General features: G+C 48.7%; 1 protein-coding gene across 1 annotated transcript in view; it reads left to right on the top strand.

The window, feature by feature from the left end:
* LOC103265970 (mitogen-activated protein kinase kinase kinase 15-like) overlaps positions 1-12,034 on the top strand; it is a 27,839-nt gene that overhangs the window by 11,573 nt on the left and 4,232 nt on the right. The window contains exons 4-10 of the mRNA XM_008063619.2: positions 207-364; positions 5,021-5,204; positions 5,986-6,145; positions 6,769-6,943; positions 7,697-7,882; positions 8,500-8,605; positions 9,695-9,920. Coding sequence (XP_008061810.1) covers positions 207-364; positions 5,021-5,204; positions 5,986-6,145; positions 6,769-6,943; positions 7,697-7,882; positions 8,500-8,605; positions 9,695-9,920 — 1,195 coding nt within the window. The remainder of the gene's footprint in view (positions 1-206; positions 365-5,020; positions 5,205-5,985; positions 6,146-6,768; positions 6,944-7,696; positions 7,883-8,499; positions 8,606-9,694; positions 9,921-12,034) is intronic.

The raw sequence follows: 12,034 nt of genomic DNA, 5'->3' as shown, positions 1-12,034 counted from the left end.
GAGTAGCTGGAATTACAGGCACGCGCTACCACTCCCGGCTGATTTTTTTATTTATGTAGAGATGAGGTCTCGCCAAGTTGCCCAGGCGGGTCTTGAACCCGCGGGCTCAGGCAATCCACTCACCTCAGCCTCCCAAAGGTGCGGGATTACAGGCTGAGCCACCGAGCCCGGCTAGTGCCCACAATCTTTGTTTACTTTCCACACAGGTACTCTGCAGTACATGGCGCCTGAGATTATCGATCAAGGACCTCGTGGATACGGTGCCCCAGCTGATATCTGGTCCTTGGGCTGTACCATCATCGAGATGGCCACCAGCAGACCTCCATTTCATGAGCTTGGCGAGCCGCAGGCAGCAATGTTCAAAGTAAGACGTGTTTGGTGATCTAGGTTGCTGATGTTGGTGGAAATATAATTAAAAACAAAATCTCCTCACAATCCAGAAAATCCATCCACAAAGGTAGGAGAGAAGAAAAACAATTTTATTATTGAATAAACATTAAACTAGAATGTAAGGTCATCACAGGCAATCCGCTGAGATTGCAAAGACAGAAAGAATTAAGATATGAATACATTTATGGTGCGGCTTCTTGAATAAATGAGAAAATGCACATGTTCAGCCTGACTAAAAATTTTAATTGTCTTTGTTTGAAATTGGAACTATTATAAACCTGATGGTGTTCAAGGATTTTCAAGTCCTTTGTACTTTGGAAATAATAAATAGGGGTCTGGGAATGTAAAATACAGGTTTTGTATTTTTAGTAAATGGTTTACATAACCAAAAAAGAAAGAAAGAAAGAAAGAAATGTCACAGCCAAACAGATGCCAGCCATTACATCCATGTTCTCAAGATAAACAATAACTAGTCCTCAGGTAACAGGACTTGACAGCACCATTTGTCGCACATAGCTCATCTTAGATTCACCTGGTAATTGGGGTGACCACTTGTATTAGCTATTTGGCTTTATCCAAAGGAAAAAAATAAATGTCTCCTATCTGTAAGACAGGAGGTAGTTTTGCAGTGGGGTACCACCAACGTTAGAAACCTGCCTTCCTATTCCCAGGGAAAGCATATTATAAAAAATTAATGAAAGACGATGCAAATAAAAATAAAACAGAAACAGGGAGATAGAGCCACTATCACCTTTGATGATTACATTTCAAAGCTCCCAGGTCCTTGTGAAAGATATTTCTGGCAAGAAGCTTTTTTAGCTGTTAAAAAGACTTGCACACATCTCAGCAACAGAGAAAGGATTTACAGAGAAAGTTCTCTAAAGTAAATGTTCTAAGAAAAGGTGGGGGGGTCCTCTTCCCTTATTTTCAACAGGGAGAATCCAATCCTTTATTTTTCATCTTTATTTGCCCTTATGCTTGGTAAGGCTCAGAGGCTATGTGGGGTCTGTGTCTTTGGAGGACAGGTTTCTGACTGAATTTTGGAAAGATTTTGAGACTTTGACTATCCAATAATATATCCTGTATCATTCTAACAACCCTCCCAGTGCTGACAAAAGGGCAGTCCATGTGTTGAGGCCAGCATAGTACAGATTGACCAATATGGGAGGAGGTTTTACTGCTGGGCAGCTGAGACCTTGGAAAGGGACGTGCTTGTTTGTGATGCCACAGGAAGCTGATGCCAGGTCAGCCCTATATGCCAAAGGTCAGGTCTGTGGCTTCTGGCTCAGTGTATACTTAGAAGCATTTAAGGAGCTCTAGCCCTAGAGGCCATTACCAGCACTGATCTTTCATGGAGAATTTATTTTTTTTTTTTTGCCATGAGAGATCAGGGTCACAAAAGGCAGAATGGCCATTGCTAATGGATAATGAGGCCACAGTGCATGGACGCAGCCTAATAGAATATGATCCCAGAGGCCTCTTCCCAGCTTCTCTGCCAAACATGGTGACTTCATGGCCTGTGTCTTTTTTTTTTTTGAGTTGGAGTCTTATTCTATCACCCAGACTGGAGAGCAGTGGCCGCTCCTGGCCACCGCAACCTCGACCTGCTGGGCTCCGGTGATCCTTCCGCCTCAGCCTTCCAAGTAGCTGGAACGACAGGCATGCACTACCACGCCCGGCTATTTATTTTATTTTATTTTATTGTAGAGATGAGGTCTCACCAAGTTGCCCAGGCGGGTCTCGAACCCATGGGCTCAGACAATCCACTCACCCTGGCCTCCCAAAGCGTGGGATTACAGGCTGAGCCACCTAGCCCGGCCTGGCCTGTGTCTTTACCAGATCCTCTGGCTTGGCCTCTTGGACAGAAAGTACTCAGAGGTATGAGTTCAGGTTTCTGCTGCTGCGGCAAGTGTGGCACATTCAATGGGCTCCTAGTGCTCTGTGCTCTCCTCAGCCTGGCCAAGCCCCTGTAGGTTCTCAGAGCTTTTCACCCTCAAATCAGCTGCTCAGGCAGCTCCAATGCCAAGACGTGACAAGTATCTTCTGACACCTATACTCCCTACAGAACCCTAAACACCAGGGCTGGAAGACAGCAATGACCTTCCTCAGCACTTTGACTATCTGTGATGGACCCAGTTGGGGCCATTGAAGAACTTATCCATGGCTTCCATCACAGGCCTTGGAATAAATAGCATCTTGTGCTGAGAAAAACATGGGATCCATCTGAGAGCCACGACTGACTGCTTTCTGATCTGCTGACTTCCTGTGAGACTCAGGAAACCCAGCTGAGGGCTGTCCCTTTCTCAATTCATCCACAGGGCATTAGTGACCCCCCTCTTGCTCTTTCTTCCCGTCTGTTTTTAGTTAGCTAATTCGTAGTACAAAGTCTTTGAACATATATTGACTTTTTTGGGTGGCATATGAAGTGAGTTTTTATTGAAATGATAACATCATTAAATAAATAACGTCCCCTGTGTTATTTACTTCTGGGATCCTAGAATTCCTCAGACAAATTTCAAGAAACTTCTGGGCAGTATCTGAAACAAAGAGAACTATTCTTCCCCCAAGGGGACAGTTATGGGTTTAATAGTGTCACCCAAAGTGATATATGAAAGTCCTAACTCCCAGGACCTCGGAATGTGACCTTGTTTGGAAATAGGGGATTTATAGAGATAATCAAGTTGAAATGGGGCCAGTAAAGTGGGCCCTAATCTGGTATGACTGGTGTTCTTATAAAATGGGGAGACTTGGACACAGATAGACATGCACAGAAAGAAGACCGTGGGACGACATGTGGAGTTGTGCCACGGAGGGCAGAGGAGTGGGGGGATGCATCTATCTACAAGTCAGGAACACCAGAGATCACCTGCAGACTACCAGCAGCTGGAAAGAGACAAGGAAGGATTCCCTACAGGTTTCAGAGGGAGCCTGGCCCAGCGAACACCTTGATCTTGGACTTACAGCCTCCAGAACTGTGAGACAATAAATGTATGTTGTTTAAACCACCCAGTTTGTGGCACTTTGTGTGGCAGCTGTAGGAAACAGGGAGCTTTTGGGGATGACCTGGCCAGGTGCCGGCTTGCTGTCCCCCATTTGCTGTCTTCTTTCTGAGAGCCAGAGGAGCAGCCACTTCTCTTCTCTTTAGGGCCTTGTTCTGAATTTTTGTTTCTGCACTTACCTCCCTCACGCTCGGGTGAGGGGTGCCCCCAAAACACACCCTGCACTGCAAATCTTGGTGGTTGGGATTCTGTCCAGCATTTAGTGTTCTCCAAATCCATAACTCTTGAGCTGTCCATCCTGGCCACAAGGAGCAAGGTATCAGAAATGGTACATGGCCACCTGGTCAAGGGTCTTGGGAATGTGAATTCGGGGGGCCCTGCCATCCTCTCTTTGCAGCACCCAGATCTCAGTGAGGTGAGGCAACCTCTAGTGGTGCCGAGAAGCTGGGAACGGGTATGCATCTGGAGGGCAGAGTGGCTTCCACCCCTGGATTGTTGGGTGGGCTTGAAAAAGACATGAGGAAGACTGTGAACCCTAAGATAACTCCTCAGAGGATTAGAGAACCACCCCTATGGGAACAATTATGCAGGAGGGGACTATGGAAGATTTATCCTGGAAACATTCCCAGGTCACAGTGAGATGTGACTGCTCAGAACAACTCTTGCTTCCCTACAGGTCACAGGGACAGAGAGCCTTTAGCAGGACAGCAGATAGCTAACCAGAAGTGGGAGCTGATGCGGAAATTCTAGCAGGAGCCCCAAGAGGAAAGGGCAGCCTCCCTCCCTCAAACAGCTGCACCCTGGGGGGGGGGGGTGCCATGGGTTTGGTTGTGAATTAGTTACTGGTCTACAAGTTAGCAGCCCCGGGGTTCTGCCTGCTTGTGGTTTAGAGCTGGCTGTTGGGAATCTGGGCTGTGGGTGCATAGAGATTGACAGGTAAGAGGAGCTTCTCTTAAGGACTCGATATCAGAGAACAGATAACAGATGCCTTTGGATATCCAGTTAGAAGATATCCTGTTCCATTCTGTCTCAATTATCTTCTGCTGTGTAGCAAATCACCCCCAAACTCTAGAGGCATGAAACAGTGACTTTTTATTTCAGTTCTGTCGTTTGACTGTTGACTTTTCCCTGGTCTTGTCTGGGCTCACGCATGTGGTTGCAGCCAGGTGGAGGCTTGGCTGGGGCAAGATCGCCTGAGAAGGCCTTTCCTGTATGGCTGTGGTTACAGCTGGGATGGCTGGGGAGATCTCTCCACGTGGTGGTGCTTCCTGGGCTTCCTCCTTGCACCATGGTCTCTGGGCTCCAGAGGACTAGAGCAGGCGCTACAAGGTCTCAGCTTTGAAACTCTCACAGGGCCACTTCTGCCACAATTTGTGGGTCAAGGCTAAGTCACAAGAGGCCAGCCAAGATTCCGGGGGGGGGAGACATAGACTTCACCTCTGGGAGGGAGGAGCAGGAACATAACACTGCAAAGGGATGTGAACAGAGGTGAGAATCCCAGGGGCTGTGTCACACTCCATCTCGGCTCCCCATGGGACAGCAGGTGTACAGGAGCTTTGTTTTGAAGACATGGACACCTGAATTCAGCGGAGACCTCACTGATGCATTGGTTACCTCTCTCTTAAATGCAGGTAGGGATGTTTAAGATCCACCCTGAGATCCCAGAAGCCCTTTCAGCTGAAGCCAGAGCCTTCATTTTATCCTGTTTTGAGCCTGACCCTCACAAACGTGTCACTGCCATTGACCTACTCAGAGAGGGTTTCTTAAGACATGTGAACAAGGGCAAGAAGAACCGAATTGCCTTCAAGCCCCCAGGTGAGGCCTACCTGGATTGCTGGGGTGGCACCCTGGCTAGGCAAATGCCTGGGCCTTGGGCTTCTCTGTTGTTCCCAAACATTGAGCTGCCTACGTGCCCATTTGTGTGAAGAGTGGCACAGATTGTGCAATAGGTTTGGAGGTTGTCAGAACCCAACCAATAAATGTTTTTCCATTTCCTGACGGAGGCACAGCGAGCCTCGTGGGTGACTGTGATGCCCGCCTCTTGCTAAAGTCTTTCCTTTTAGATAGGGTAGAGGGGGGAGGTGAGACGTGCCCTGCTTGGGATTTTGTGTCTTCCCCACATGCGGAGCCTGGTGTTTTATTTTTGGAGGCTTACCAGCCATCCAGTGAACTGATCTCGATTAAAGGGTGTGTTAGGGAGGTTTGCGAGGTGGTTACCCTGTGGTCCACTGAAGCTCATTGACACCTTGTGGGGAAGTGAGTCCTAACTGGCAATGACACAGAGTACCCTCTGAAAAGAAAGCCATTTGTCCTCTTTTCTCTGGTGCAGACCAGAGTCAGAAGCAATGGCAGAGTGGCTCAACAACTTGCTCCACAGACCATGACCCACCACCTGCACCTGAGGAGAAATGCAGTGTCTGTGGCCCATCCCAGGCCTTATTTCCCCATGTCCCGGGTGATGGTTTGCACCACCCAGTTAGAGCAGTGCAGGTACAGCAAGCCCCTGGGTGGGTTGCCGAGGTCTGAGGGGCTGCCAGGTGCTCAGTCCTCCACCTTGGCCTCTCTGGTCCTCCCCTTCTCTGTCTGCCCCCCACAGAGAGTTCCCGGGGCACTGTCCTGGCCCTGCCTGTGCCAGGGGAACCCATGTGCAGCAGCAGCAGCGAGCATGGCTCCATCTCCCCAGACTCAGACGCCCAGTCCGACACGTTCTTTGAGAAGGCCCGGACACCCAGGCACCAGCTCACCCACCTTCTCAGGTACACCATGTCCTGTCCCCATGCTGCAGGCATGCAAGAAGTGCTGACATTCCTCAGCCACAGGACACCTCCTGGGTCACAACCAGGAGGCTGCCAAGGGCTTTGGCTTCCTTTCTGTCGGGCAGTAGGGAGGCCAAGTGTCCCTATCCCAGCAAGGAGGGCGTGCTGTCCCTTCCCCCTCCTTTCCCTAGTCTTCCCCTCCCCCTTCTTCCCTCTTCCCTTCTTTCTCCCTTCCTCCTCCCCACTTCTGCTTCTTTCCTCATCCCCTCACCCTTCCCTCCTTGTCCCCTTCCTTCCTGTTCCCCCTTACTCTCCTCCTTCCCTCCCTCACCCCTCCCTCACCTCTCCCTTCTGCTTGTGCCCCTTTTCCTTCCCTCCTTCTCCCCATCTGGGGAGTAAGCTCTTTTACTCCCCTTTTTGCTCTCCTCCCCACCAGGCAGGTGTTATGGGGGTTAGACAAAACACTGCACCTCTGTTTTTGCTCCTGCAATTTCCTCTCCTTGAGCATGGGGACTGCACCGCAGTCACCTCTTAGCCCCTCCCCCATGGCATCCTAATGCAGTATATTCCTTGGAGATAGTGTTCCGGGACACACGGGGATTGTCACATGTGTTTGTCTGCAGTGTTCCGGATGAGAGCTCTGCCTCGGAAGATCGGAGCTCAGCCTCTTCCCCGGAGGACAGGGACTCAGGCCTCTTCCTGCTGCGCAAGGACAGCGAACGCCGTGCCATCCTGTACAAAATCCTCTGGGAGGAGCAGAACCAGGTGGCTTCCAACCTGCAGGAGTGCGTGGTCCAGGTACAGGTCTGAGGAAGGGTGCCTGCTTGTCCTGCCTCCCTTGCCCGGTCCAGAGCCCATAGACAAGTCCTAACAGGGACCTCTGCTCCTGCCACCCTGAAACATCTACATAGTGAGAATGATCACCATAAGTATTTCCCAACATCCTTCCCCTCCCCAACAAAACAAAAGAAAATACAAAGAAACAAGAATTTGCAGACAGTGCGGTGATTTCAGGCATTTGTGTGGCTATGCTGCCTCCTGGTGGAAAATCAGCCCGATGGCAGCAGAAAGCCCCTTAGAGCCAAGTTAACCTCTCAGCCATAGGCAGAGCTGCCCTCAGAAGCTGTGAGAACAGCCACTTTAGGGAGAGTGGACATGGATGGAGACATATGAGTTGTAATTAGGACACAGTACTGGCAAACCGAGTTTCCTCCCTTATTTGAAATGGGAAAGTTCCTTTTAGGAAGAGGCCCCACTTTGAACTGTGCCTTCTAACGAGGCTTGTTGATGGCAGACCTCGCAAAGAGTTAATTGGGAAGGTGAAACCATTCACCGAGGGACTACTTGTGAGGGTGTGTGCCCACCAGGGAGCAGGGACCAGAACACTTTGACAGGAAAGACGGAGGGAATTCCGGGAACAGAGACACCTTCTCATCTGGGGATGTTTCATCAGCAAATGGATAGTCGTTTCCCACAATACGTTCTGAATTTTCTTTCTCTTTGACACACTGGATGAAAATGATATATGTATGTGTGTGTGTGTGTGGTCAGAGTTCAGAAGAGCTGCATCTCTCAGTTGTCCACATCAAGCAAATCATTGGGATCCTGAGGGACTTCATCCGCTCCCCAGAGCATAGGGTGATGGCATCCACCATATCACGGCTAAAAGTGGACCTGGACTTCGACATCTCATCCATCAATCAGATTCACCTGGTACTGTTTGGATTTCAGGATGCTGTAAGTGTTCCATCTGGCCCTAGAGAACATTCCAGACTGTGAAATTCAATTACCATCTTTTCCCATAGCCCCTCTCTTCTCACCTGTTTATACCCGAGTCCTGCGTTTCAGCGCTCCTCCTAACCCCTGGCAGCATGGGCACAGGAAGCGTTATCTGGGAGAATGGCAGACTGCATTTGTCCCCCAAAAGCACGAGTATGGGATTTGGGAACACGTGGCATCTGCCAGCCAGTAGGTGTGGGGTTTAAGTGTGTGTGTCTCCCCATATGTGAGTTCCTCCAGGCCCAAGGCCATATCTGGTTCATCTTCATGTCCCAAACCACCAGTGCAGAGCCTGCCATTGCATAGGTGCTCAGTAAATGCTCATCGAATAAGCAATGAAGAGGCCAGTGAGGTTGATCCAGTCGCTATTCCCACCTTCTAGACCCCAGCATGGCTTAAGATCAGCTTAGAGTAAGACTGAGTTCAGAAGAAACATGAATTGCGTAGAAATCTAGGGGCAGCATGGTTAATACTTTATTTCAGCCAGACTAGAAGCAAATTAGAATTAGTAAGAACTCATATGTCTTTAAAGTACAATGAACAGGAAATATGTCGTTTTGTGATTTCTTTTTCAGGTAAATAAAATTTTGAGAAACCACTTAATTAGGCCCCACTGGATGTTTGCCATGGACAACATCATTCGCCGAGCGGTACAGGCCGCAGTCACCATTCTTATCCCAGGTAAGTGCTCCCTTTGCAGTCAAGGTCAGCATCAGGCTATGGAAAAGACAAGCAATGTATGTCCTCTGCATTCAACGGTTGTTGATTTCTCTTTTCCATTTTGGTTATATATCTCCTTGCAATTAAGTGAATGCTGAGTTTGACCCCTTCTGGGGCTTAGATTTTATGATTCTAAGAACATTTCATGGCGCTGTATTTACGTGTGCCCTAGGCATGACGAAGATTACTGCATGTAGACTAAACTCATGAGCTAAAAGGGAATGTTGCTGAGCATGGTGGCTCACGCCACCCAGCACTTTGGGAGGCCGAGGCAGAAGAATCACCTGAGCCCAGGAAGTCGAGGCTGCAGTGAGCTGTGATCGTGCCACTGCACTCCAGCCTGGGTGACAAAGTGAGATGTCGACTTGAAAATAAAAATAAATAAAAAATAAAAAGGGAGTGTGGTGCCGGAGAGCAAGGACCTTCCAATTCTCTGGCACCCACCTCAGTGCACGGACTTGGGAATGCTCACTGGGTCATTGCTAATGTAATGACTTGGTTTCCTCTCTTAGAATCATCACAGAAATCATTGGCTTTTGTAAACTTCCTTTTTGAAATGTTAATTACTTAACAGCTTAATATCAGAGTGGAGAGGCTTTAAAGCATTCTGTTGCCATCGCCATGTCCTTTGGTCCCTTGCTGCCCCCTCTCCTCAATGTGCTCTAGCTGAGGCTCTGCTGCAGGGGAGGCCTGGGAAACCATAGTACGTAATTCCTCTCCCACTCCAAGCAGGTACCTTCTGGTAGGAAAAAGGCACTGGCCTGGTGGCAAACCTGGCTGTATTTTTTTAAAGCTGTCCTTGGCTAACTTATTATCTCAAACCCTCCATTTCTTCATCTAGAACTGGGGGTGACCATCTTCACATTGCAGAGAACCAAATGAAATAGCCTACTCTTTGTTTGTAAAGTCAGCAGCCTCTGATAGAGCTGCATTGGCCGGGCCAGGCTCCTGGAACTGCCTGGTTTGCTGGCCCGGGATGCCCGTTACCCAAGCCTCGGCCCTGTGCAGATGCATTTTCGCTAACCAGTCATTTCTTCTGGGATTTTGCAGAGCTCCAAGCCCACTTTGAGCCTGCCTCTGAGATCGAAGGGGTAGATAAGGACATGGATGGAGTGGAAGAGGACTGTCCTCCAGCAGACCTGCCTGGCAGCGAGGCGCATGACCCATATGGAGGGAACAAACCTGGTTCGGTGGTCATACAGGAGACTCCGTCCCACCAGCTCCATCAGCAGCACCTGAGCCTCCAGCTGGGCAAGCTCAGGCAGGAGACCAACAGGTGAGGAACTTCCAGGCCCTTCGCCTGTAGCAGGCATGGAAAAATGATCTGAACCAACAAGATAATTGGTTTGGTTGAGTGCCTCATCCAAGTCTCAGAAAAAAGCATCTTTGCCATCAGTGAACTGGGCGAGTATCCTCAGCTTTAACGGAGGGCCTGGAGGAATGCCTTCCTTTTTTTTCTTTTTCTTTTTAAATAGTAAGAATCAAAGAGGTACAGTGCCTTGCCCCAGGCCACACAGAAATTAGCCATGCTAAAGGCAGCAGCATCTCTGAGTTATTTCCGTCTCTTCACCAAGACTGGGCTCTGGGCCCCTGCAGAACAGAGTTTGGGGATCAATTAGCACTTCCTCATGAATGTTTATCCCATAACCCCAGCCCTGAGGAAGATTGCCCTATGACCCCTAGGCAGGCATTAGTGAACTGACTTCCCAACCAGGGGACCCTGGCACCATCATAACGATCCTTCAAGTGCACTGGTCTGTCTTGTTCACTTCCTGGCACGATAAATAATTTTTCCCCATTTGCTCTGGAGAATCACATTACCATTTGGTTTTTTAAAAATGTAATTCAAGCCGGGCTTGATGGCTCAGCCTGTAATCCCATACTTTGGGAGGCTGAGGTAAGTGAATTGCCTGAGCCCACGGGTTCGAGACCTGCCTGGGCAACTTGGCGAGACCTCATCTCTACAATAAATAAAAAAAAAATTAGCTAGGCTTGGTAGCGCGTGCCTGTAGTTCCAGCTGAGGTGGAAGGATGGCTGGAGCCCAGCAGGTCGAGGCTGCGGTGGCTGGGAGCTGCCACTGCACTCCAGACTGGGCAACGGAGTGAGACTCCAACTCAAAAAAAATTAGCCGGGTGTGGTAGCGCACGCCTGTAGTTCCAGCTACTTGGAAGGCTGAGGTGGAAGGATCACCAGAGCCCAGCAGGTCGAGGCTGCAGTGGCCAGGGGTGTGCCCTGCACTCCAGTCTGGGTGACGAAGTGAGACTCCAACTCAAAGAATAAAATAAGATAAAAAAAAATGTAATCCACAGCTATAGCAACCTAGTTGGTCCTTGTTGCAGATGACACTGTGTAGCCATGTGATCACTGGTAATGCTGATTACTACTTCACATGGGGAGATAAGGTACTGAGTACATATTTTAGATGAAAAGTTGTATACGCTCCCAGGGGTCTCTCAAGTTCAACCTTAGAATGTTAGACAGATCTAATCCTTTTTTTAAAAAGACTTAGAGTTTTAGTTAAATGGTAGTGGTGGCAAAACTTTGAAAGTTTTAAAAATATGACAAATACGAAAGTTGGTAGTAGTACTTAGCATTTCCTAAATTTTTTTCCCCAGAAGATTTATTAACACCCAGTTCATACAGTTGTTATACGTGGGTTCAAAGGTTACTCCTCTCCACCATTCATAGTCATTGTTATTTTCTCGTCTCAGTGGAATGAGGAATTGGTTAAACAGCAGCCAGCACATAATACAGATGGCACTGACACCAAGCTGTATGTTCCTGCAGAGGCTGCCTGGCCTTGTGGTGTGAGATGCCTTGGCTATGAAAAGAGGCACAGCCTATAGGACAGAATGATGTGACTGAGGGTAACTGTTCTGTTCCGATGAATGATGGTCCTGAGGGCCCTTTCCACCGTATGTGTACAGACACCAGCTGGAATGGTCTCCTTCACTAGTGGACTTCTTGAGAGACAAGGACAAAGGAAGGCAGGGTAGGGTTGGAAGAGGGTGTTTATTTGTTGAATGCCAGTATTTCCTCTTTGCTGTCCCACTGGGACAGAAGCGTTCACTTCTCCCCACCCCATTTTGCCACCAAATAACCCAGGAGTACCTTTGTTCTCTTCAGTTTACTGTTGCAGTGACTTCTCAGGACAACTTCAATCATTAACGTCAGTAATTTAAATAAAGCTTAGTTCTGGATTCCCAAATTCACCAGCATGGATCACATAAATAAAAGGAGCATGTGGTAAAAAACAAATCCTGTGTACTGAGCATGTGAGCAAACAAGTACTAGGTACTTGGGCCCCTGGAGGTTCGCTGAAAAATCATTAACATAGCTGGGCTCGGTGGCTCAGCCTGTAATCCCGCGCCTTTGGGAGGCTGAGGTGA

The sequence above is a fragment of the Carlito syrichta genome, unplaced genomic scaffold, assembly GCF_000164805.1.
Source record: "Carlito syrichta isolate Samal-C Ts95f unplaced genomic scaffold, Tarsius_syrichta-2.0.1 Scaffold99347, whole genome shotgun sequence".
Classification (NCBI taxonomy): Eukaryota; Metazoa; Chordata; class Mammalia; order Primates; family Tarsiidae; genus Carlito; species Carlito syrichta.
This window is presented reverse-complemented; position numbering and strand designations above follow the sequence as displayed.